This window comes from Aspergillus japonicus, assembly GCF_003184785.1.
Source record: "Aspergillus japonicus CBS 114.51 unplaced genomic scaffold BO86scaffold_85, whole genome shotgun sequence".
NCBI classification, from domain to species: Eukaryota; Fungi; Ascomycota; class Eurotiomycetes; order Eurotiales; family Aspergillaceae; genus Aspergillus; species Aspergillus japonicus.
Window position 1 is genome coordinate 92,671 of NW_020291722.1, and position 23,897 is coordinate 116,567.

A 23,897-nucleotide genomic window follows, 5' to 3' on the forward strand; every position below is an offset into this window, starting at 1 on the left:
CGATTGTCTGGTTTGGAAAAGTTTCTGATGCGTTTGATGGTCGAGGGTTTTGTGTTGCATGGTTTTCCTTTTCTTTGTAGAACTGCTGAGAATTAGCGGATGAGAAAGTAACGGAGAGCGTTTTGATGATGAAAAGATGCTTGTAGTGGTTTCCTGGGTCTTGAGCGGGTCTTGTCTTTATGCTACGATGGTATACACCTATCCTTAAGGCATTAGAAAACCCCTATCTCATCAGCATGTGATCGAGCAAGAGCAGTCGGGGATATCGCAAATGTAAGCATAAAACATCGCTATAGAGCCTACTTTTCTGCGTAGCTGGTCAATAACTGATATAGGTATCTAAGTTCTTCCATACAGTCTTAGCTGCATAACCAAGCTGATAATCTCACTCGGTCAATAGTTGAATAAGGCACATATTTGCGCGCTGGCTTAGATTTTTACTTATCTGCCTCTCCAAAGTAGTCATGTTACTTCTCATATTGGTCGAGGATCTCATATGATGCCCTCTCGAGTTGGCGATCGTCTCTTCGGTCGCCTCCTTAAACTAGACGAAGTGTGTTGCAAACAACCTGCTAGAGTTCCTGGCTGTGCAGTCTTTGCTTAGACTCCATCGCAACTCCGTACGCGACACCCAAGGGACTAAACGTGGTGGATATTTCCCATCGCTTCAAGTACAACTGTTGGTTTTCCGGGCCATCCAGGACAGGCAGCCTTGTAACGCCGACGATTTGCTGTCCCGCTACAACAGGCCACGCGTATGTTGTGTATAACCCAGTGTGTTGCCGATCGTGTGCCACGTCAGCTTTCAAGCTGCGCGTCGACATATCGACGTGGCACGGGAGCAAGAAGCGCTGGGAAGAAGACCGGTTGTGTCATTTTTGGATGGAACATATCAGTAGTTTTCTGCTGATTCGTGTACGCAAACACAGCTTTCCTAGTCCGGCCTTTTTATGCTCAGTTAAATCAGGTCGCTCGCTCTGTCAATCTGGTTAAGAAGCTCATAATGAGTGACCTTCGTGGCCTGGCCCATGTGCGTAACGCATCGTATGAGTCATCTTTCTCGTTTGTAGTTATAGCTGATCTTCCAGGACTATTCTATCTTGTCCTCGAATGTGTATCATGTCTTCGATACTGCATTGTCGATACGGGACTTCGGTATCGTGTGAAGCACTTCAGTATAAGTGGTCTTAAGAAAGGATGGGTTCGCGTCCTTGTTGACAATAACGGAGCCGATTGACAGATCGTTGGTGTCAAGAGACTTGGTCTTGATATCTTTCTGCTTCTGAAGAAGCCAATAGGCATGGCTGGCGCCTCTGTCGCCGCAGATCACGTAGCCGCCTTTAATTACTGAGTACCACCACACGCCGTGTGCATATCGTATGATGGTTGATCCCGTGGGTATTCTTTAATGTCGGATAAGTCCGTCAGAATCAAATTCAGCCGGATACCGGACAGGTCGTTCCTTTTTCTCCAGCACACGGACCGCCCAATACACCCATTCGTGTACGGTGTCAAATTAACAGGCCTTTTGAATCTCTCAATCAGTTTTTAATAAGCTGATTACTCAGTTTATCTGCGAGGATAGACGCAAACCCTCCTTTATAGGGAAATCTGGTGAAATATCTCATTTCAATCCATGGCGAGAGCCACTATTTATGAGCAACGTCCCTATTCGTCGTGGTGAGTTTGGAATGTTCGGCAATCTGGGATTGCTTAATCTCGAAGAGGCCGACGATGTTCCCTGCTTGTCCACCATTCCAACGTTTTGGGTAATATCAATTGGTCGCATCGACAGCATGGTCGGCGCTATCTGCTAATACTCCGCCAGTGTTAGAGCTTCTTGTTGTTCTGGAAGGCTCTGGCTAATTGACCTTGAAAGTTGGGCGATGTCTTTGGTGTAAAAGGATGTTTTGAATCCACGAGCAGTCAAAGCTGTCAATACTACAACCGCTATACGGGGTCCTGTGCCTGGTGGATTGGCTGATGCCACACACCTTCTCGTACGCGGAAACATATGCCTGCCGCTGCTCGGAGTTGAGAGAGGATAACGTGTTAGCGTGTTCCTGCTGCGAAACAGTGTGCACGACAGAAACATTTCCGAGCCAAGAAAATCTGACACGGCCGCAAACTCAGTGCATTTGCTTCAGGGCTTGTCAGAAATCTTAGAATTGTCCTGAACTGCCGCATGCGTATAAGCTCTTTTCCCTCATGTAGACAAAGTAGAAATTGCTGGTCATGGGTATAGAAGAAAGGCTTAGCCGCAGGCTTCATCTCTGTTTAAATGACCCCTCTCATGTCGAATTCTGCGCTGACTGGAAGTCTGTATTTCTTGCTTGGATGCCACACTTTGATTCAGAATTGCCCTGAAAACTGTCATCGAGCACGGACACTGAAGTATCCACAGCCTCCACCTTCCCTTCCTCTTTTCTGTCATGCCCACTTTGTCTTAATGGGGGTTTGTCGTTATTTTCTTTATTCTGGCGAAGGGCTTACCACTCATACTATAGGGGCGGCTTTAAAGCCCCCACAGCACGTGTGGTCCTCCGTAGGCAAGGAAGAAGAACCGTTCGTGTGCGTAGAAAAGACATGTCTCGCCAGTTCGGATTCGTGTTTGGCGTGCGTTGCCTTGATGATCAAGATCGGCCGTACTTCTGTTTTTTCTAACCGCAGTAGACAGCTCGCATTAAGCGAGTAGTGTCCATGCGTCGCTAAGTCGGGTGCCTTTAGGGGGCCACGGTCTTTCTCTCTTGTGTGGTCTAGGTTTAATTGCCGTAGGCAATTGGTCTTGGTGCTTTCGCCAAAGTGTTTATCGTCTTCTGTCCAGGTTGCCTGTGACCTCGAAGCTTGTAAAGCATAACCTGGTATGATTGCGTAGACGCCGAATCTTGAGCTGATAGCTGCTGACGCCGCGAACTCGCCTGAGATTTCTGATTTAGAGCTGCCTCGGCGACTGGCATTTGTGTCCGGCACAGACGCTGAAGGACCCACGACCTCATGCTTCCCTTCCATCTTCTGATGCAGACTTTGTCTGAATAAGGCTCTGAAACTATCCTCCTATGCAGGCGGACCTTTCACCACGTCTACATCCTTGCGTAGACACCGAATCTCGAGCAGGTGTTTGCTAACGGTCAGAACTTGCCTGAGAATGGATTCAGAATCCTTCAGTTATCGCTCTGATTCAGAGTTGCCTCGAAGACTATCATTCCTGTCCAACCCGGAAGCTGAAGCAACCACAAGCTCCAACTTCCCTTCTTTCTTGTTGTCCCGCACACTTTGTCTCAATGACGTTTTGTAACTATCTTCTCCGTGCTGGAGGAGTTTCACCGCGCGGACATTCTTGCGTAGACGCCGAGTCTTGACTAGACGTCTGCTGACGGTCAGAATTCGCCCTAGAATGAATCCCGGGATTCTTCAGTCACCGACCATTTGTGCCAGTGTCGTAGCCTTTTCCTATTCACCTTTTTGACGAAGGAAAGTCAGATATGTATATAGCAAAGAAAAACTGATCATGGGAATCGAAGATAAAAGTTTCTCCAGCCGGGAATCTTGTTTGTCGTAGGATGCCCTGGTAATCAAAGTCTGCGGGGTATCTCTCTTTTTTGTAATGCAATAGACAATTAACATATAGCAAGAATTGTGGATGCATTACTTAATCGAGCACTCTCCTGGGGACACTTTATCGCCCCTCCTGTGGACAGCAGAGGTTTAATTACCGTTGACCGCTTGTCATGGGGTAACCTCGCCTTTTTTTTTGACACCTCGAGATCGTTGTGTAAGTGTGTCACGTCGAGCGTAACGTGGATAGATCCAAGCCTTGATGCCTCTGGATATCTTCTGTGGGCAGGATCGGGTGCCAGGCAAGGCAGAACTGATATGGAGAATACCGGGTCCTTCAGCTTGTGGAATCGAAAAGTGACACTGTCAGGTGTAACCCGATTACTTGGTGTTGAAGGTCAATCAGACCCGGTTCTTCTTCGTCGGATATGTGGACAATCACAACAGTAAAGCTTTGCAAGGGGAATCAGGAGCCGCGTAAGATGTTCAGCGATTGTAAAATCAACACAAAAAAGAAACAAACTGAAAGCAACAAGTGTGGTGAAGCTGTGTCTTGAGGAAGTATAGGAGGAAGAGATGTGGAAGGAAGAGGCTAGGATATAGAACTGGAAGTTCGGTTAGGAGGCGAGGATGAACTAAAAGCCTTGTTTTAGAACCAAATGTTTATAGATCAATTGTGAGTGAAGGGCCGAGAAACCATTCAAGATGTAACGGAGATGAATGATATGGATAAATCTTGGGCATAGACTCATTGAATTGGAAATGAGAGGATGTAGGTGATTCACTTACTGTAATATTCCAGCATAGTAAGCTCAGTCAAATGATGCGTATAGATAAGACATCACGTGCCAACAGCATTCAGGGTGGTGGGTGAGATGTGCATGAGAGCCCAGTAAGGTGGGCACGTGTTAAGAGCACGTGTTACAGCCACGGTATCAATCTGATTATCGGTTATCTCCCTGCACCACGTGTCCAGGTAGACGCTCGGAGAAATATAGAGCGAGGAGTGCCAGTAGAAGGAAGTTCAGTACGAAAGCGGCCTATGGCGCGGTCGGACTCTTGGGTATGGTAGTCTTGCAGTTGCCAATCAGCAGTCATTATCTGATGTTCGTCATCAGATTTCGAGACTTTCCAGTTGAAGCATGGCTCTTGTGGTGTTGCTGCTAGACGGCCATTAAAGTATGGATGGTGTTGTTGTGGCGGACATCTGACGGCAGATGGTGGGGAGCCGGAACTTATGAAGACTATCGGTAGCAACAGCATGGGTTCGCCGCGGTTACATGGACCAAAAAGGGTCCAAGCTGAAATATTGTCCAAGGATGCGTGCTAGGGAGGATGGCTTGTGCAGGAAAAAGTAGAGGCAAAAAGAAAATATAAGTGCATCATCCGTGAATCGAACACGGGCCTCATCGATGGCAACGATGAATTCTACCACTAGACCAATGATGCTAGTTGATGTAATCGCAGCGTCACTTTTGCCCTATCACCTTTACGTAATCAGCTTCCCAGAGACCAGGCATAGTAGGTGGTATCGCCAACCATCCGGAATGCCCGTCTGTCTACAGATTGCTCGCCATGGCCATAGTTTTTATTTATTTATTTTTTTTTTCTGTTTTGTTATTTGACGTTTCCGAAGTGAGTTTATACTATATGTAGGAATTCGCCCCAAATAAATGACACACTAGATACGTTTTAAATCTCTTTTTCCCCAGTCACACAACAGTTTCTGGTCTGATTTGATAACAATGATCCTAGTATACATGCGCGATCGACAATGCTTTTACTCGTACCACCCGCCAGCCACAATCTGTACCCAGACGGGCGGCCAAACTGACCCCTCATATCGGAGCCTCGGCGAGCTCGGGACACCGCCCGCCCGCGCCTGGTCGTTTACTTCCCCACCCCCAGCGGTTATCGGCACGAGAATGTCGATCACTCACCTCACCACGGTGCAGATTCGCACGACATGATAATAAAAGGTGCCTGTCGCATCGCTCCCGCCCCTCCTGCTCACCGCAGAGATCGTTCCTCAATATCAATACCTGAGAACAGAACGCATTGACCGAAAATGTACTACGAACCCGGCGTGACAGAGCACAACCTTCCCCATGACCCTTTCAAGGTACAGTATACTCCAAGTCGATCCACATTCATCCCATACATAGACTCCTTGAACCAACCGAAACACAGGCATGTGTGATCCCCCGCCCGATAGGCTGGATCTCGACGCAATCGCCCGACGGCCAAACCAGCAACCTGGCGCCGTACTCGCAGTTCAACAACCTCACCTTCGACCCGCCGTACGTGATGTTCTCGTCCAACCAGACGGCCACCGCGACCCGCAAGGACACGGTCGTCAACGCCGAGGCCACGGGCGCGTTTGTGTGGAACCTGGCCACCTACGACCTCCGCGAGGCCGTCAACATCTCCGCCGAGCAGTTTCCGTACGGCGTGGATGAGTTCGAGAAAGCGGGTGTCACCAAGGAGCCTGCTGCGCTGGTCGACGTGCCCATGGTCAGCGAGAGTCCTGTCAAGTTCGAGTGCAGGTACCACTCCACCATCCGATTGCCCGGGAACCCACCAATGGGAACGGTGGATGTCGTTATTGGACGGGTGGTCGCGGTGCATATCAAGGATGAGGTGCTCACGGATGGGATCCTGGATGTCAAGAAGACGAGGCCGATTGCCCGCTGCGGGTATTATCAGTATACGGTCATTGAGAATACCTTCGATATGGTGATTCCGGGGATGTCGGAGGATGTGTTGTATGGGTTGGAAGGGAATGCGAAGAGGAATCGGTTGAGGAATGAAAAAGGGGAGAATAAAGAAGAGGAGTAGATTGATATAGTTAAGTCTTATGAATATCTCGATCTAAAAGATTGTTTGTTGAAGATTAGCTTTTGCACCTTTGGTTGAATAGACAGTTCAACCCGGTGGAACAGCATAGGTACCCTGATACTGCACGTGCACCAGACAGTCACCCAACTCAAACCCTGGCAGTTCATTTCCACCGCCATTCTAGTAGTGCCCACCTCGAGCATACTACATTGATCAGACCGATTACCAGCACCGCCGAATAAAAACCAACTAGGACTTGCGGCGACGTTGCCTGCAAGAGCTCCCCACCGACTGGAACAGTCAACAAGGTCCCAAATGCTGCAACACTGTACACCGTTCCATAGAATCGACCGTACTCCTCCGTCCGACACAATTGGCCTGCACACACCGGAGCTAGCGAGATCCAGCCACCCGACCCGAACCCGAACACAGCGACGACTGCGTACAAGGTCGCTTCGCTCCGCGATCCAAACGGCACCCACACGGCCGTCATGACCACCAGCGTGAGGATCATCATCGCTAACAGAATGTTGAATCTCCCCAGAAAGTCTGCTGCTAATCTCGGGAGCACCCGACCCAGTAAACTCATGCTGTTCAGCACCATCAGGGTGTAGAATTGCTTTTGGGACGAGAAACCTGCATAGCGTGCATAGGTCGGAAGCAACGCTGCGCATCCAAAGATAATGAACTCGAAGCTGAACACCGCAGGAGCTAGGAAGCAGAGACGCGGGGACCGGGACGCGCGAAAATTGATAGTGGCGCGAGTAGGGGTGCCAGTATCGGGCAGCTGCCTGCCTCTTACAAGAAAGATTGCCAGAGTATAGCAGCCGAGGGCGATGAAGGCGACAATGCGCAGAGACCATGCCCGGCCATATTTCCGGAAAGTGCTGCGGAGCACGATCGGGAGGACCGCACCCCCGGCGGAGGAGCCGCCCATACAGATTCCCGTGACCAGCGCACGGCGGCGTTCAAACCAGTGACTCAGCATGCTGATGGCCACGGTCGTGAGAATGGCCGAAGACATGCCGCCCAGAACGCTCAGGGCGAGCATAAAATGCCAGTATCTCGCACATTGAGCAACGAGGAGGTAGGAAGCGACGCTGCCAAGAGAGCCCACTGCGAGGAGAAGTCGAGGGCCATAGCGGTCGAAAACGGGGCCGGATTGAACGCCCAAGAATAGGGTCAGGTAGACAAGGAGCGCGCTGATCCAGCCGATGTCCTCCACACTGTAGCCGGATAACTGGTGGGTGGTGATATAGTCTTGCACCGTGCCGACTGGGGTCCCGTGAGAATCAATACGTGACGCTGAAGTTCAAGATAGGAGTAACATACCAGCAGTTTGAAAGCCGAAGGATGGGAACATAATGAAGACAGAGCCTACCAAACAGCTCCATGCATCACGGCCGCCTTCGGGATACGTCAGGCTGATGGCTCCTGTGGCGACATCTTCAGAGGTATCGGATTTACGGTTGACGCCACAGTGTTCAAAGTCTCGATGCATCGTAGTCTAAGGAATGAAGTCCAAGAGGATGTGGGCGAGCAGACTTGGTGAAGTTGTAGTCGAGGGAAAAAAGAACAGAGCTGATTCAGGACGTCAACTGAAGGGCATGTGAACACTGATATCGGAAGAATAGGGTAATCGCGGCCATTGCTGCATGTTGACGCTGATTCATAGACATGCGATATCCTCTTCTAGACCAATATTGAGTCTAGATGCGTTTCCTAGTTTTAGCTGATTGTATACCAACACGGGCAGGAAGGGCTGTAAGTTCTTCTCGGCTTGTATGCCCGCTACGGACGTAAATCTGGCTTAGGCCTGACACAGTGATTCGAGGCACGACCTAACCTGTCAGAACAGCCACTCGGCCAGAAAGACCGATCATGGCAGGCTAAACCGTGGTGTTGTCGAGACGTCAATAAACAGGGCACGGTCAGGGGCGAAAAACAAGTCATTTGGTAAGATACGCCCCGTGGTGGATTCTCCGAGCTTATCACTAAGCATCGGAACACCGAAATGAAGCTTCTGAATCTCCCTACTTCCAACGCTGTCTTTCCGTCGACTGAGACTCGTGTGTCATAAGGCAACAAGCTCTATTCTGCCTGCGTTAGAGCTAAGTTGGTCTGACACCACGACCCCGTCTTCCCAAATGTGGACAGACATCACTTCGATATCTTACTTTCAGGAAGCCACAAACTCATGGCCTTGGGGGTTTGAATCATATGAAATGATTTCTTCAACACATAATACAGACTTTTCGAGCATATGAACTTCCAGAACTAGAGGCACTGCTGTTTGACTGGTACACGAATCATCCATTGCAACAGCTCGTACGCAATCTGCGCGACAGCCGAACCGGTAGTCTCGGCTCGGCTGTCATAAGCGGGAGCAAACCCAACAATGTCAGCTCCGATAATCTTGATATCAGCATGTGAAAGCCCATTAAGTATCCGCAAAAGCTCGCGAGTTTTCCAGCCTCCGGGCTCAATAGTTCCTATCGTGGGCGCAAAGGCTTTGCAAGCAAGTCAGCAAGACAATATTCAAGCAAGAGAATATTATATTGGGATTATACCTGGGTCTCCAAACATCTATATTGATACTTATATAAAGGGGCGGTCCTGCACAGTGTTCATCACCTCTGAATGATGGACTCAATGCCAATTCCATCAATTTGCCGAGCGCGAATCGCCGTGAAGCCACAGCGGGAGTTGTTGTTTAGATCATAATGCTTGTCGAACAGCATGGAGCGCGCGCATTGCAAACGTTGCTCGCTTGTTGAAGATCCTCGAGGAACGCTGGCGGGGACAGAAGCAACGTAAAGACGGCCGTTCCGCTGGCTCGGTGGAATACACCCCTGCGTCAGTCTGTGTACTGTTTTGAGTAGTGTAGCTGCAAGCTAAGAAGGGAATCCATGTATACTTGACCCTCTATAGTGGCACAGGAGTAAACTCCCATAAGGTCATACCAGAAAAAGAAAGAGGTTCTGTGTTTGAATCCTCAGGCAGCCGAATTGTGAGAGTAACCACGGTCGATTCTTCTTGGCGGGTTGTGATCATCCTTGGCCTCGGGTTCGGGTTCGTATTCGGGCTCGTGTCCGCAGTCGGTTTCAAATTCCGGTGTCTGAAACAGAAAGCTTATGCTTAAATTGTGGTTCCTGTGCATCAGTTGGCCCAGACTGAGCTAGCTAGTCACAGGTTTGTACATAGAAAGCAGGCTTTCACTAAGTCCGAATCATTTAACAGTAATTCCTAATGTCTCGAGCAAGTCATATTTTGTTATGTGGCATAGCAGTGCGTGTCGGTCCTCATCATGATGTTGGCAGGTCGCGGCACAAGGTCGCGGCTTTACATATCCTGGCTGCCTGGCGATTCTACAGATATCTCCTGGCAGAGTTGATCTTCTTCTAACCGCAGATCATCCTCTTCTCTTCCATCGCCCTGAGACGCTGTGGGGCTGCCACCCGTGGTTGGTAGAGCCTCGAACTGCAACTTGAATCCGAACCCGAAGGCACCGCAATTGAGAACCGACAGACTTATTTGCGAGAGACGCGGTTGACGAATTGAAAGATGCCTAGTTCTTCCATTGACTGCTGAAAATACATAAAAGGGACTCCTGTATCCTGATTAGCTCTCGACGCAAACAAGCAAACCAGCAAATCATTTCCTACCACCTACCTCGAGCCTTTGTTCCTACCGCAATGCTTAGACAATTCTTTGCGTTAGCCCTCACTGGGGCGGCTTTAGCCAGCAGCAGCAGCTTGTCGAACGCATCAATTTCTCTGTGGCAGGGCAACTTTCACCTCACCAGCGAGGTTGCCTGTGCTTGTCAGCGGCTGAACCAAATACACTCATCTGAGATGTTGTCGTCTTCCTCCGCGAACTATACGGAGGAGAGAATCCGGTACTGGGACATCCGCTCCGATCTGTATCCTGCTTGCATCTTCCAGCCAAGTAATGCGGATGAAGTGGCGGAGGGGGTCAAGATCGTTTCTGCGTGCAATGCGCCCTTTGCCATCCGCGGTGGAGGTCACATGAATGTGAGTCCCGTGCATGATTGTTGGCCTGAGGCAGTGGGCTAATCTTCGCATGCTATGGCAGTTCCCGGGATCCAACAATATCGACGGCGGTGTTTTGATTACTTTGAACAAACTCCAGGACTACAAGGTCCATAACGATACCATTGAAGTGGACCCTGGTATGAAATGGATTGATGTTGTCGCAGCCTTGAACCCCTATCACCGTGCTGTTATCGGAGGTCGTCTCAAGACCATCGGTGTGCCTGGTCTGACTCTGATCGGCGGCGTTCACTACTTCATCAACAAGTACGGGTTTGCTATGGACAATGTCGTGCGCTACGACGTGGTTCTGGGCAATGGCACTCAGGTGATTGCGGATAAATTCACAAACCGCGATCTGTTCTGGGCCCTCAAGGGCGGTGCTAACAACTTCGGCCTGGTCACCAAGTTCACCCTCAAGACATACCACATGCCCAATGTGAGCACCACCATTCAGGCCTTCGAGGAAACGGAGGTCTACGACTTCATCAAGGCCGCCGTGGCCTTGTCGCGCTTGGACGACCGCGATCCCATTGCTGCGGGCGGTATTTTGACCATTCAGCACAATGTGACGACCAAGGCGGTGTCAGCCTCGCTGATGGGCGTTCAAGAGGGGATAAGCAACCCGCCTTCACAATTTGCCAACTTCACCGCCATTGAAGGCCCGATCAAGATGCACAATGTTACCACAATGCTTCAGTGGACGGAGGACAAGGATACCCCCAATCAGATGTTCAGGTATGAGTGAATGCATCCCCGAGGTTAGTCGGACCAGAGTGCTGATGATCGAGTCTGCAGAATCGCCTTTTCAGCACACTCGATTGTCCCCAACGCCAATCGACTGTACGAGATCTACCAAGCCTGGAAGACGAGCGTCGAGACCCTGTCCGATGTCCAAGGCATCTACCCGACATTTGTGATTAATCTGTGCCCCACGGGTGCTGTCCGTGCTGGACGAAACACCGACGTCGGAAACACGTGGGATCTGGCCCTCGAGCCTACAATCTGTGAGAATATTTACTTCTGCCCGCGTCAATTGACCATTGAGATAACCGGCTAATCTTTGGCTTTAGGGTGGCAATTCAGCACCGGATGGGATCTGGCCCAGGACGATATCCGCATGACGTCCTGGTCGCGTGATCTGTCCGAGAGCCTGCACGAGGAGAACCGCCAACTGTCTCTGGCACGCGAGCACGTCTATATGGGTGATGCTGGAGAATGGCAGGATGCTTTTGCGACGTTCCCCAAGGAAAACATCAAGCGCATGAAGGAAATCCAGGCGGCGGTTGATCCCGAGGGCGTATTCAGTCGCCTGAACTGGGGTGGTTTCAAGCTTTCTCCCTGAGCGGCTGTGGCTTTTTTTTGGCTCTTCACTCTGTATTTTCTTCTTGCTTCGCTGCTGTTCTGCTGCTGGTTGAATAGGCTGCCTGTTGTGTATAGTTCGTTGGTCCATTTCTTCACCTTGTGTTCGACCTGCTCTTGGATATCTATATTTTGACTCATATTGCGAGTGTCCACCGGATTATGCCTTTCACTTCGATTTCAAGCTTTAAGTCTGCAGAACAACGAGATAGGGCATATCAATTATACGCAGGCAGTGCATCCAGCTTAGTATGCGTGGGTTTGCCGACTCTCGATTTCAGAGTCGTGTTCAGATGCCGTCCGCGCTGCAATAAAAGCCCGGCCCTTTGAAGTCCTGCAATGCTTCTCGTAGAACAATCCCCGTTTACGTTACAATAGAGTGCTCACTGATTTAGTTTTTTACCGATTTCAGATCACTTAATACCAAAGAGCTGTTAGAGGACTGCATCTTCTGCAGCAAAAGCCCATACGTGCCTCCCGCACCACCCTGTCCAGGGAATTTACATAGGGCAACAGGGAAGTACCAGCACTGGAAAAACAAAACGTGAAAGTGAAATGTAGGGCTATCGATCTCTTGGCGGCCAGGCTACCCAGCAGCGTGGGTATAGATTAGGAAGGAATGGGAAGAGCCCGGCACCCTACCCGCTTTCAACCACTAGCTGCACTTGCAGTTGTCTAGGAAAGTGATATAGGGCAGCAGAAAAGTACCAGTCCTGAAGAACAAGCACTTGGAAGTGGAATGTAGGGCTACTGAGGTCTTGGCGCCAAACTCCCTACACTGCTGGCCGCGGAGCCGCTGTTTTGTATGTATACGTGGATGTGTGTTGATTCTTGATTATTAAAAGTTACTCAAGGGTTTCAAGCCGTCCTGGTAGGATTTAGGATTGAAACACCTTTGTAGCCAGTTGCAATAGGCGAGTTCCTTGGGTTAATAGAACTTGCATTGAGTAAAACCGCGTGAACCGCAAGCTTTACTTGCATTCTCCCGGGTGTTGCATATGACAATAGAGAGGTAACTTACCAGCACCAGAAACCCCATGGGCAAAGGTGAAATATCGAGCCACTGGCTTCTTAGTGCCTAAGCTCCTTTATACCGCGTAGTTGCAAGCTGCACCTACATTGTTGGGCGGGATTGTGTATGGCAATAGGGATGTACCAGCACCAGGAAAACAGAATATGAAAGTGGAATGTAGGGCTACTCAAGTCTTGGCAATTAAGGTCCCCAATACTACTTGCTTCCTAAGCTGCACTTACATCGCTAGCAGTTACACAGGGCAGCAGAAGAGTGCCAGCACCAGGATCAGAAAACAAAAGATTAGAGTATAATATATAGCTACTGGTTTGCCAGTACCCAAGCTCCTTTAGGCCCCTTAAATCCCAAGCTACACCTACATTGTTTGGGGAGGGGGAGGGGTTTGTATGGCAATAGGGATGTACCGGCACTAGAACAATAGAACTCGAAAGTGGAATGTAGGGCTACTGACTTCTTGGCGTCCAAGCTGGCTGGCACTGCGTGGAACTTACATAAGGCAACAGGAAAGTGCCAGCACCAGAAAAGCAGAACTTGAAAGTGGAATGTAGGGCAACCACAGTGTTGGCGGCCAAGTTCACCAATAGTAGGGCTTTCAACAAGGAAAGCAGGAGAAAGGCCCTTCGTTGTTCGTAACCCGACACCACTCGAAACCCAAGCTGCGTCGTGAGACAAAGGCTTGGTTATGCATCCATTGTCATTGTGCGTTGCGACCGGCTCCGAGACAAAAGTGATTACTGACAAGTGGCTTGATCTGCTTTGACTGATGCTGGGAACAATTGGATTGTTGCTGGGTATAAAAGATTTTGGGGACGAATGAACAAAGACCGTGTAATGCGACGCCTTATAAGGCGGACCGTGTGCCATTTGATTTCTGCTTCCTGTTTCCCAGTGACTATACTAAACCTTCTAATTTGATTTCGAGAAACCATAAGAGAGAAAACAACCCAGATAAGTCCACTCACTGCTTTAGCACCGATGGACTTCAATCCCCGATTTGGTGATGTGCGGCGGATGAGTGAGCAGGCCGTGCTGGACCATATTAACGATCGCACTGAATCCCGAAAGTATCCTGCACAGAAGCTCAGACGGCTGGAAAGCCTTTTAGAGGTTCCTGATCATGTCCTCGCTTGCCAGGCTCTTTTCCAAGGGTTTATCTTCCCCGAAAAGGACGGATTCAGCGTGACATGCTATTTGGCCCGCGATTCCAAACCCTTCTACGGAGTCATGGTAGCCAAGACGATTCCAAAAGGAAAAGACGAGTGCATCATGATGATTGCTCCAAGCGATAGACACATGCCTGAGTGGCTAACAGAGGTGCAGTTCTTGCCTGAAGGGAAGTATAAAGATTTGGGTATTGAGACCAGGTGTGGCGCCGTCTTGAGCGAGCACGGGCTCCTCCAGCTCTTCTTCTGCCGGAGAGAGGCTGTAGAGTGCACCTCTGATAGCAGCAGCGACAGGTATAGCACGACTACCTCGTACAAGCTGTCCACGTCCGCCGACCTTCAGGCGCTCGTGCAGGAGCTGCGGCCATTGCGACGATTCTGGCGCCTTCACGCCGAGCAGTGCGCTGCTTGGAACAAGGTTGAACACAAGCACTTCCCCTCATCCCCTACTGACACTCCCAAGCAGAAGAGGAGAGCTAGTCAGGCTAAAGTCAAATGGTGGGATACGCGTGGCCGGAAAGCCGTAACAGCCGGGATGGCCGCTCCGTATGTGCCGCTTGTCGCCCCCATAGAAACCCACCACTCCGCCCTGCTGGCTTGGTTCGTGCGTCTTGGGGCCTTGTTTCCTGCCTCCCACGGCTTTGTCTACTCCTTCTTTCAGTACAGCGTTGGCGAAGACCAGCCAGACGAGAAGGCAAGAACGAGATACAAGTGTGTTCGGATCGGCAGAAAGCAGGAGAATGGCCGCGTGGCTGCCGTGATGACCGCGATTCTGATGTCCAGGTGCTACTACACCCAGAAAATGAGGCCTCTCGACCTCATTACGCAGCAGCAGGTCTGGTGCACCGAGGCCGAGGTGCTGTGTCAGACCGGTCGGCCAGCTTACCTCGCCACCATCGAGCCTGCTTCGGGGGAGCTCACGGTTTATGAGATCCCGGACCCGCTGGGCCCTTTTATCCCTGTTGAGCGGCGCTTCCTGACGTCCTGCAACACAAGCAGCTCGTCGGAGCGGCTGCATACACGCCTCTATCTCAAGGAAATCTTCAAGAAGATCACCAGAGATCGAGTTCGTTTTGTGGAGCCGGAGGTTGAGCCAGTTGGGAAGAGAGAACGCTACGCCGCGAAGCTCAAGTCGCTGGTGACGCTTTCATAGCCGTGTACGTACTGGGATTCACTGGAGTTGTATTCCACTTCTAGATAGATGGCCTTGTTAAAGATGGTGTTGAGGTGGACTAGATTCAGAAGTAGGACAATTTAGACGGCAAGACATTCATCATAACATAGAGCAAAGATTGCATGCCAGACTTAGGATCAAATTATCCTATTCCAGGTGCAGCCGATAATCTGACGCTGAGAGACATGTAAACCACCCATTTTGCTATGTTTGCTTACCATGCTGGGGCAGGCCTTTGGGCAGGCCGCCACGCGACTCCCGTCGCGTCTTCATTTTACCTTGATTACTGCTCAGTCCTTCACCTACCACCGCTTCTAAACGTCAGATCGACAGATCATAGTTATATAGTTATTGGAATTGAGAAAGACCCTCAAAGCCTGTCTAATCTCGATTGCCGAAGCATATTATCCTCCCCGGAAGTTGATACTACCCGAAAGTCACTCGGGGGGATCATATAGCACACCAATTCGAACAAACTCAGACGAAGGAGCATACGCCTTGGATCAAATCAAAGGAGACTGTATGTGGTCTTGGCCAAGAGTCGTGAAAGCAACAACCGAGTCTTATGTCCTATCAAAGCATCATAGATCTTGAGACTGAAGCTTTTGTCGATCACCGCACATACATTTCAGAAAGAGTCGAGTGGAACTCTCATCTGATAAATATGGATTTATCATATCACAATATACGAGGAATACTCAAGACACCTCAGCAACGTTCGTATCGCATGACCTGTCAGCATGCGCATCCTCCTCCTCCAGTATTTGACCGGTCTCTGGCTGCTCTATCGCATCGTCCGGGCAGTCGTCAATATCTCGCCATTCCACCCCTTGTACCAGATTACACGCCCTAAGCTCGCACCCATCACGTTTCTGTATGAAGCCTGGTTCGACCTGATACTCGGCGGACGCTACAGTCTAGAGAATCAACGCATGCACGAGATCTACGGTAAAACCTCCTCCTTTGTCCATGAATGATAGCCCAGGCAGACATAGAAAATCCGTCGCTGAACCCGCGGCAACAGGCCCCGTCGTCCGCATCCACCCCGAAGAACTCCACATCAACGACATCGCCTTCACCGACGAGATCTACTCGACCGGCAAACGCAGACGCAACAAACAAGTTCACCTGAACCTCTTCGCGGGGCCCATTACCGAAGCCATGGTTTCAGCGGTCGACCACGACCTGCACCGCCTCCGCCGCAGCGCCGCAAACAAGTTCTTCTCGCGCGCGCAGATTACCAAACTGGAGGCAGACATCGAAGACCTCGCGGACCAGCTCTGTGACAAGCTCCTCAACATCGGTACCAAAAGTGAAGAGCCGATTGATCTCGTCACCGCGTACAGCTGTTTCACCTCCGACATCATTTCCGGTTACTGCTTCGGCGAGCCCTTTGGCTTTATAAGACAGAAATCATGGGAACCCAACTTCCGACATGCGTTGCACTCGCTGCTCACCCCGATGCACGTGTTTCGGTCCTTCCCGCTGCTGAAAGCGATCGTGGATCTCATGCCATCTGTGGCCAAGTGGTTGGATCCCCGCGTGAAGGGCTTGGTGGAGGAGGGGAACGAGAAGATGCCGGCGCGGGTGCACAAAGCTCGACGGGAATACCAGGCCGGGGAGGCCCCGGAACGACCGGCGATCTTCATACTCTGGTTGCTTCGGACCTGCCGGAGGAGGAGAAGACGGATCACAGGCTCGGTGGAGAGAGTTACTCGTTCATTGCGGCGGGGACGGAGACGACCGCTGTGAGTAATGCCCAGTTTCCGGGCTCAGAGCGCGGTCCCTTGATATTCCACCGTATTTCTTTCATATTGTACCTCGACGCATACTGAAGAGGAAAACAGTGGACCCTAACCGTGATAACCTTCCACCTCTGCCACAACCCCACCCTCCTAGACAAGCTCGCCGACGAGCTCGATGCCACCGACGCCCTCACTTCCCCCCTGGTCCGACCTCGAAAAACTCCCCTTCCTCCACGCCGTCATTCAAGAGGGCCTCCGCCTCTCCTACGGGTCAGCCAACGACTGCCCCGCATCGCCCCCGACGAGCATCTTACCTACCGTGGCGAGTTTAAGGACCGCGAACTCACTTATGTTATTCCCCCCGGCACACCCATGGGCATGTCCTCCGTGATCAACCACCACAACGAGTCCGTGTTCCCGGATTCGCACGCCTTCCGTCCCGAGCGATGGCTGGAGGCCGATGAGACGCAGTGCCGGCGGATGGAAACCTGCTTGATCCCGTTTTCGAAGGGTAGTCATCAGTGTTTGGGGATGAGGTGAGTTTTCTTTTGCCCCGCCCCCTGTCTTTCTTATTGCGCTCTTGGTGGTTCATGTACAAATGGTAGTAGTAAACATAGGCGAGCTAGTCTTCGGGGGATTTCGGGTTATAGATAGCGTTGGCTGACTGTCCTTCCTAGTCTGGCGTATTGCAGTCTCTATGTCACGCTGCCGGTCCTGGCGCTCCGTGTGCTTCCGCGAATGAGGCTGTACCAAACCACCGTGGAGGATGTGGCCTACGATCATGATCTGTGGTTTCCGATACCGAAAGAGAGTACCAAGGGCGTGCGGGTTGTGATTTCGTAACGCCTGCCATGTCTCCGTTGCTGGGATTTGCGGAGATCGGGAAAAAGCCTTACTTGGTTGCACCTTCGTGGGATCGAGATTCTAAGTGATTAGTAGAGGACTTGTGCGTAAGTTGGTCGTGGTGGACGTTGCGACGTTGAGCGGGCAAAGCTGCGAGAGGCGCCAAGGGAGTGGAGGCGGGAATGGGTTCTTCGTGCGATGGTCCTAGATCGGGGATGAGTGGAGGAGCTAATAGCCAAGAAGTGAAGGTAAGCACCGGTAGCTAGTTGGGGCAGCTGTAGAAGAACAAGACAATGGAAACGTTGAGACGCGAAGCTAACACGTCTTAGCCTACGGCGGGGTAGGCAAAGTAAGTACTAAAGCAGCGTTGCCCGATCGCACCCGAGCTCTACAGCAAAGCGCTCCGCTTTGAATCTTTCTATCCACTTCAGTTAAAATCCCCCCCAGCACTGCGCACAAATCACAAGAACGGCCTCAACGCCTCATCTGTCCAGTCCCACAATCGCGTCGCCAACTCTTGATGCTGGGCCGCACTATCCAGCTTGGATGAGAGCACCCCAACAGGCTCGTAGAACCCTCCATTCGTCAAGTGCGCCGTGGCCGTCTTCGCAGCCCACAGCTGATGGTAAGCCCCTTCCGCGGGCTTCATCACCTGGCCCAAGTTCGACACCCACACAAACGCCCGGTTCCAGCACCCCAGGTTCCCGACGAGCCCTGTATTGACTACCCCGGGCGTCAGCGAGATGCTGGTCAGCTCGGGATACCGCCGCGCCAGCTCGCGGGCGTACAGCAGATTCGCCAGCTTGCTCTGCCCGTAGCGGATCCAGCCCGCGAAGGCCGGGTACTCCTGCGTGGTGCGGAGGGCGTCGAAGGCGATCCCGCCCGGTGGGTGCATCTTGAACCTCAGGGAGGTTAGAAGGATGACGCGGACGTTGTGGCCCTCGGCAGCGGTGGCTTGCAGCCGCGGGAGTAGTTTCTGGATGAGCAGGGCGTGGCCAAGGTGGTTGGTCCCGAATTGGATCTCGTAACCGTCGGTCGTCAGGCCCGGCGGGCGGGCCATTATCCCCGCGTTACACATCAGCACGTCCAGATGGGATTCCTGGGCCAGGAAGGTTGAGGCTGCTTGTTGTACGGAGGTGAGATCTGCGAGGTCGCACGGTAGGAACGTGACTAGGGTGGCTTTGGTGGTGGTGGTGGTTGTGTTTTCTTGGATTTGGGAGATCAATGTGTCGGCGCCGGATGCGTTGCGCCCGCTGATGTAGATGTGCGCCGGCCCATGCTTGGCTAGTTGGCGCGCCGTCTGGGCTCCCAGTCCGGCGGTTCCTGATGGGGCGTTGGTTTGGGCGGATGAGATGAGATTAGGGTGGATAGCTTACCTCCTGTGATCAGGATGACTTTGCCGGACAAGTCAGGAATGTCTGTGTCCGGGTTGAAGGCGGCTGAGGGCATGATTGGTTGGTCTTTGTTGTGTAATTGAAGTTGACGAGTACATGGAGAAGAGTTGGGGGAGCAGCAAAGGGAGGCATTATTTAGGACGGGAGAGCATTGTTGGACATGTTCAACCCCGGTCGGTATGGCAGGCAGCAGGGGTGGCGTAAGCTGTCAGCAGGTGCAGCTTCACCGACAACCTAGCTACTCATTGCACCACAGAACCGGGCATGTTCTCGATTGCGATAGATAGAGACAGTGATTCGATGTCGATGATGAAGGGAGTCCTATATAGATGGATCCATTGACACATGGACGTCAAGCACTCGGTTGCTGTCAACCGACTTGGCACTTCCACTGAGCAGACGAGAATCGACCCAACAGCGTACTTGGAAAAGCTTCATTAGTTATGCTGTGCAAATGAGTCAGCCATGGTGGATATGACCAGCCGCGGTTAGCCGTGCGACAAGGTTTAAAAAGCCACAGACAGCGAACTCCTATAATGGCTTGGATATAGGTCAATTGCAAAACGCCGTAATCTGAAGGAGGGACAACAAGACTCGAAACCTCCTCTCAATATAGTAAATAGAACAACAGAAAACCGCACACCTGCTCAATTCGTCGTTCTCATATCCCTCCGCGTCAATTGGATTGCAACTTGTGTGACATGTGCTTTCGGCGTGTGCTTGGAGTGTTGTACGTAACAGATATGCTCGTGTAGTACCAGGAGAGTTAGTGACCATGGCACCGTTGACTGAAAACGCGGGGAAGTCGGCTGTGGGGCGACTTGCTGTACAGATAGCGAGTGTGTCCGTCCTATACCGGCCCACGCGACATGCGACGGGGTCCACGACTGCACCTCCAAGTCTAGATCCCTTCGGGAAGGTCGCTCTACAGACATGTCAGGTGCAAGGCATAGCTCGATGAACCGTGGCAATCCTCCAGAACCTTGAAATGATGGATTTGAGACATGGTCGAGTTGGCCACTGATAAAGTACCTGTTACGGAATGGATAGTGATAATCAACCACCGCGCCGGAATTGCCCCACTCAGATTGGGTGGTCACATCCACTTTTGAGTCGTAGTATACTACGCACTGCACTGCACTCCACAAACGTTCCATGCTGATATCAACGCCTGTTCTCCCAGGTTTCTGATAGTAGATATCCGGCCTGCCCAGCCCGAGTTCTCTCGGCAGGCTGGCACCACCACCACCACCACCACCACCACCAAACTCGCCACTGGCGGGCAAAGGCTTGTCCCGAGTACAACCGCTGTATCTAGAAAGATAATAGATTAAAGATGCGAGCAGGATTCATAGCGTGGCAAACCATGCTCACCGCGTTCGCAGTGTCTCATGCGAAGAACATTCCATTTCCAAATACACCTGCCTAATTCGATGGATGGATTGCTCCCCCGGTCTCTCCAGACTTTGTGGTCGCGTGCATCGAGTGGCTCAATGTAACCCACCTTAGCTCAGGTCAAACCCTCCGACAGCGAGTGATTGGCTGCGATCCCCGCCAGCCAAGGCCTGGGGTTGCACTGACTGCCCCTCGCCAAGGTTGCCAAGGCGTCCGTTCCGCTGGACGACCGACCAGAACAGCCCAGTCCTGAGCAGTCCTGAGCAGTCCTGAGCAATCCTGGCCAGTCGTAGCCGGCCGTGCTTATCTGGCGTGCTTCTTATCCAAGCCATCGCCAGCCTGGGAAACGTGGGCTGAACGGGTTCTGCCGATTCCAAGCGAGGACCAGCAGTGGAATTGACTCCTGCGACGGCCCCGAGAAGGGAAGCATCGCCGGTCTTGGCACTCTTGGACCCTGCAGATGCTGATAGCGGGTGGAAATGGTGCAATAGCAGTGATGGGTGGAATCATGGATGCTGATATGAGATCCTACTAGCTACGGAGTACCACTGCTCAGTCGCCCAGTGCCTGCTTGCCTGCCGCGGTTGTGCCACCCGGTCCAGTCAGCCCAAATTTAAACCTCTTCCTCCGCACCTTTCCCCCGAGCTCCCTTCTCTGAATCTCTCCTTCATCTCTTCTTCCATCAACTATTCCTCACTGTATCCTGTCTCCCTCCAACATGAACAGCTCTGATCCGGTGGAGGCGGCAGAGGTCGCCAAGTCGGCGGCCTACGCTCATGATGCTGCTGCTGCTGCTGCTCACGATGAGAAGCAGAAGCATCCGGCATCTGAAGTGCGACCGGACATTTCTTCCGATGTCGACGTGATTCAAGCAACCTCGGAGAAAGTCGCGGTCGGCTCATCGGGTGCCGCCTACGATGAGGATACCTCGCTGCAGAAGGCGTTCCCTAACCCAGAGGAGATGCAGACCCTGCGTCGTGTGGCTGGCAAAATCCCCTGGACAGCCTACACCGTGGCTTTTGTGGAGCTGTGCGAGCGTTTCTCGTACTATGGCACCACTGCAGTGTGTGAGTAAACTCACGACCCCATGGTCGACGTTGCTAACCTTCACAGTCGTCAACTTCATTCAGCGTCCCCTACCCGAAGGCTCCACCACCGGTGCGACTCATGGAGTTGGAAACCTGGTGCCAGGTGCTCTGGGAATGGGCCAACAGGCATCCACAGGTTTGACTTTGTGTAAGTCCAAGCATTTCCTCCAGTCGAGACAGCACAGCTGACCTAGCAGTCAACGCTTTCTGGTCGTATATCATGCCGCTGGCTGGCGCGTTCATGGCGGATCAGTACTGGGGTCGGTTCCGTACCATCATGTTCTCCATCGGCGCTGCATTGGTGGGACACACCATCCTCGTCATCTCCGCTATTCCTCCTGTTGTCAAGAACCCTGATGGAGCTATTGCGTGCTTCTCTATCGGATTGATCGTCATGGGTATCGGCACTGGTGGTTTCAAGTACGTCGCGCGATTGTCCTGCATTCTGCAACACGGCCTAACAGACACAGATCCAACATCTCCCCCCTGATTGCAGAGCAATATCGCGAAGACACCCCCTTCATCAAAACCCTTCCGTCAGGCGAACGCGTTATCGTCGACCCATCTGCCACCGTTTCCCGCATCTACCTCTACTTTTACATGATGATCAACATCGGTTCGATTTTGGGTCAGGTCAGCATGGTGTACGCGGAGAGATATGTGGGATTCTGGCTGTCCTACCTCCTGCCCACGATTATGTTCACATTCTGCCCGACTGTTCTGTTCCTCTGCCGCAACAAGTACTATCTGGTCAAGCCGACAGGTTCAGTCTACCTCCAGGCCTTCCGCACCTGGAAGCTAGCTATGAAAGGACGCTGGTCTCTCAACCCAGCCCGGATGTAAGTAGTCAATTCGGACACTCATCGGACTATACTGATCTCATCTTTAGCTTTCAGAAGAATCCTAGGCCGTTCTGGGACTCGGTTAAGCCCAGCGCGCTCGGTGCAAACCGACCGGAGTGGATGACCTTTGATGATGAATGGGTGGACGAGGTAGCCCGTGGACTGAAGGCTTGCAAGGTGTTCCTGTGGTACCCACTCTACTGTAAGCGTGCACCTACCGCGACGGCAGAGACTTTTTTCTAATCGAGATGAACTAGGGCTTGCGTACAACCAAATGTTGAACAACCTCACTTCGCAGGCGGCGACCATGCAACTTGGCGGCGTCCCCAACGACATCATCAACAACCTGAACCCTCTGGCTCTGATCATCTTCATCCCCATCATGGACCAGCTCATCTACCCGGGTCTCCGTCGCATTGGAGTCAAGTTCACGCCCCTGAAGCGTATCACGGCCGGTTTCTTCGCGGCCGGTCTGTCGATGATCGCGGCGACGGTGACGCAACACTACATCTACAAGCTGGGCCGGTGCGGCAAGCAGGCCAACTACTGTCTGGACGAGTACAACTCGCACTCTCCGATCTCCGTCTGGGTACAGGCGTTGCCGTACGTCTTGGGAGGTATCTCCGAGATCTTCGCTTCAGTGACCTCGCTCGAGTACGCGTTCACCAAGGCCCCGCGGAACATGCGGTCCCTCGTGCAGGCGGTCGCGTTGTTCATGAACGCGTTCTCGTCGGCCATCGGACAGGCGTTGGTCAGTCTGTCGGAAGACCCGCTGTTGGTATGGAACTACACGGTGGTTGCGATTTTGGCGTTCGTTGGCTGCGTTGGATTCTGGGCGACGAACTACAAGCTGGATCGCCAGGAAGACGAGCTGAACAATCTGCCTCAGAGCCATTATGAGGGGCGCGGGGAGGGCGACGTGGAGCGATGAGAGCGTGGAGTTTGGGGGAAATGGGCGAGAGAATAGGGTAGTAATTCAGTAGCTTAAACACTAATATTATGGCATGGTGCTTCACTCGGTCTTTTGCTTCTTTTTGTCGGGGGCATCGCCTTCCGCTTCCTCATCATCGCCCACCTGTTGTTCGACTTCTTCTTCCTCGTCTTCCTCGTTTTCCTCATCTTCGCCGTCTTCTCCTTCTTCCTCTTGGTATTCCTCGTCATCCTCATCAAGCTCCTCGTCTTCATTCTCCCCGTCATGCTGCTCCTCTTCCTCCTGTTTGTCCTTACCTCCATTCACCTTTGTATCTTTCTTCACATCCTTCTTCCCTCTAGTTGTGCCCTTAGCAGTACCCTTAGCGGCATCCTTCCCCTTCCCCTTCCCTTCCCCATCCCCCTCCTTGTCCTTCTCATCACCATCACCTTCCCCCTCCTCCCCCTCCTCCCCCTCGTCATCCCCCCCATCACCCCCCTCCA

At 52.0% G+C, this 23,897-nt stretch overlaps 10 protein-coding genes and 1 non-coding gene across 11 annotated transcripts; 5 read left to right on the plus strand and 6 right to left on the minus strand.

Annotated features, from left to right (window-relative positions):
* Positions 1 to 4,933: 4,933 nt before the first annotated feature.
* On the minus strand, positions 4,934 to 5,004 carry BO86DRAFT_t292. The gene has a single exon. It is a non-coding gene; the product is annotated as a tRNA-Gly (tRNA).
* A 490-nt stretch (positions 5,005 to 5,494) lies between these two features.
* Positions 5,495 to 6,393, plus strand: BO86DRAFT_413518 (flavin reductase family protein; the record flags this gene model as incomplete). Its single annotated transcript, XM_025674753.1, has 2 exons — positions 5,495 to 5,677; positions 5,746 to 6,393. Exons 1-2 carry the CDS (start codon positions 5,624 to 5,626, stop codon positions 6,391 to 6,393), a joined length of 702 nt encoding a protein of 233 aa, XP_025522855.1. The 5' UTR covers positions 5,495 to 5,623.
* Positions 6,394 to 6,556: 163 nt separating this feature from the next.
* BO86DRAFT_371836 (MFS general substrate transporter) lies at positions 6,557 to 7,894 on the minus strand (the record flags this gene model as incomplete). The annotated part of the gene is made up of 2 exons (XM_025670331.1): positions 6,557 to 7,668; positions 7,726 to 7,894. The coding sequence occupies 2 exons, from the start codon at positions 7,892 to 7,894 to the stop codon at positions 6,557 to 6,559; spliced, it is 1,281 nt and encodes a 426-aa protein (XP_025522856.1).
* A 708-nt stretch (positions 7,895 to 8,602) lies between these two features.
* BO86DRAFT_393075 (Arginase/deacetylase) lies at positions 8,603 to 9,383 on the minus strand. The gene is made up of 3 exons (XM_025672942.1): positions 9,311 to 9,383; positions 8,964 to 9,224; positions 8,603 to 8,903 (listed from the first exon to the last, which is right to left on the minus strand). The coding sequence occupies exons 2-3, from the start codon at positions 8,977 to 8,979 to the stop codon at positions 8,671 to 8,673; spliced, it is 249 nt and encodes an 82-aa protein (XP_025522857.1). The 5' UTR covers positions 8,980 to 9,224; positions 9,311 to 9,383; the 3' UTR covers positions 8,603 to 8,670.
* Positions 9,384 to 10,088: 705 nt separating this feature from the next.
* BO86DRAFT_324408 (FAD-binding oxidoreductase) lies at positions 10,089 to 11,790 on the plus strand (the record flags this gene model as incomplete). Its single annotated transcript, XM_025668472.1, has 4 exons — positions 10,089 to 10,427; positions 10,489 to 11,183; positions 11,244 to 11,452; positions 11,519 to 11,790. The coding sequence occupies 4 exons, from the start codon at positions 10,089 to 10,091 to the stop codon at positions 11,788 to 11,790; spliced, it is 1,515 nt and encodes a 504-aa protein (XP_025522858.1).
* A 2,025-nt stretch (positions 11,791 to 13,815) lies between these two features.
* Positions 13,816 to 15,156, plus strand: BO86DRAFT_404203 (uncharacterized protein; the record flags this gene model as incomplete). The annotated part of the gene is made up of 1 exon (XM_025673990.1): positions 13,816 to 15,156. The coding sequence occupies one exon, from the start codon at positions 13,816 to 13,818 to the stop codon at positions 15,154 to 15,156; it is 1,341 nt and encodes a 446-aa protein (XP_025522859.1).
* Positions 15,157 to 15,917: 761 nt separating this feature from the next.
* On the plus strand, positions 15,918 to 17,765 carry BO86DRAFT_422783 (cytochrome P450; the record flags this gene model as incomplete). Its single annotated transcript, XM_025675364.1, has 5 exons — positions 15,918 to 16,125; positions 16,202 to 16,832; positions 16,874 to 16,925; positions 17,025 to 17,458; positions 17,600 to 17,765. 5 exons carry the CDS (start codon positions 15,918 to 15,920, stop codon positions 17,763 to 17,765), a joined length of 1,491 nt encoding a protein of 496 aa, XP_025522860.1.
* A 42-nt stretch (positions 17,766 to 17,807) lies between these two features.
* On the minus strand, positions 17,808 to 19,411 carry BO86DRAFT_236192 (oxidoreductase, short-chain dehydrogenase/reductase family). Its single transcript, XM_025667049.1, has 3 exons — positions 19,142 to 19,411; positions 18,022 to 19,088; positions 17,808 to 17,969 (listed from the first exon to the last, which is right to left on the minus strand). The coding sequence occupies exons 1-2, from the start codon at positions 19,212 to 19,214 to the stop codon at positions 18,226 to 18,228; spliced, it is 936 nt and encodes a 311-aa protein (XP_025522861.1). The 5' UTR covers positions 19,215 to 19,411; the 3' UTR covers positions 17,808 to 17,969; positions 18,022 to 18,225.
* A 61-nt stretch (positions 19,412 to 19,472) lies between these two features.
* On the minus strand, positions 19,473 to 20,712 carry BO86DRAFT_236279 (uncharacterized protein). The gene is made up of 3 exons (XM_025667050.1): positions 20,534 to 20,712; positions 19,682 to 20,473; positions 19,473 to 19,605 (listed from the first exon to the last, which is right to left on the minus strand). Exons 1-2 carry the CDS (start codon positions 20,566 to 20,568, stop codon positions 19,807 to 19,809), a joined length of 702 nt encoding a protein of 233 aa, XP_025522862.1. The 5' UTR covers positions 20,569 to 20,712; the 3' UTR covers positions 19,473 to 19,605; positions 19,682 to 19,806.
* Positions 20,713 to 20,915: 203 nt separating this feature from the next.
* BO86DRAFT_393078 (putative MFS peptide transporter) lies at positions 20,916 to 23,840 on the plus strand. The gene is made up of 6 exons (XM_025672943.1): positions 20,916 to 21,621; positions 21,668 to 21,790; positions 21,840 to 22,062; positions 22,113 to 22,481; positions 22,532 to 22,686; positions 22,742 to 23,840. Exons 1-6 carry the CDS (start codon positions 21,273 to 21,275, stop codon positions 23,413 to 23,415), a joined length of 1,893 nt encoding a protein of 630 aa, XP_025522863.1. The 5' UTR covers positions 20,916 to 21,272; the 3' UTR covers positions 23,416 to 23,840.
* BO86DRAFT_404207 (uncharacterized protein) lies at positions 23,497 to 23,868 on the minus strand (the record flags this gene model as incomplete). Its single annotated transcript, XM_025673991.1, has 1 exon — positions 23,497 to 23,868. A coding segment is annotated over one exon (372 nt), but the record flags the coding sequence as incomplete, so codon positions are not given.
* Between the last annotated feature and the right edge of the window lie 29 nt (positions 23,869 to 23,897).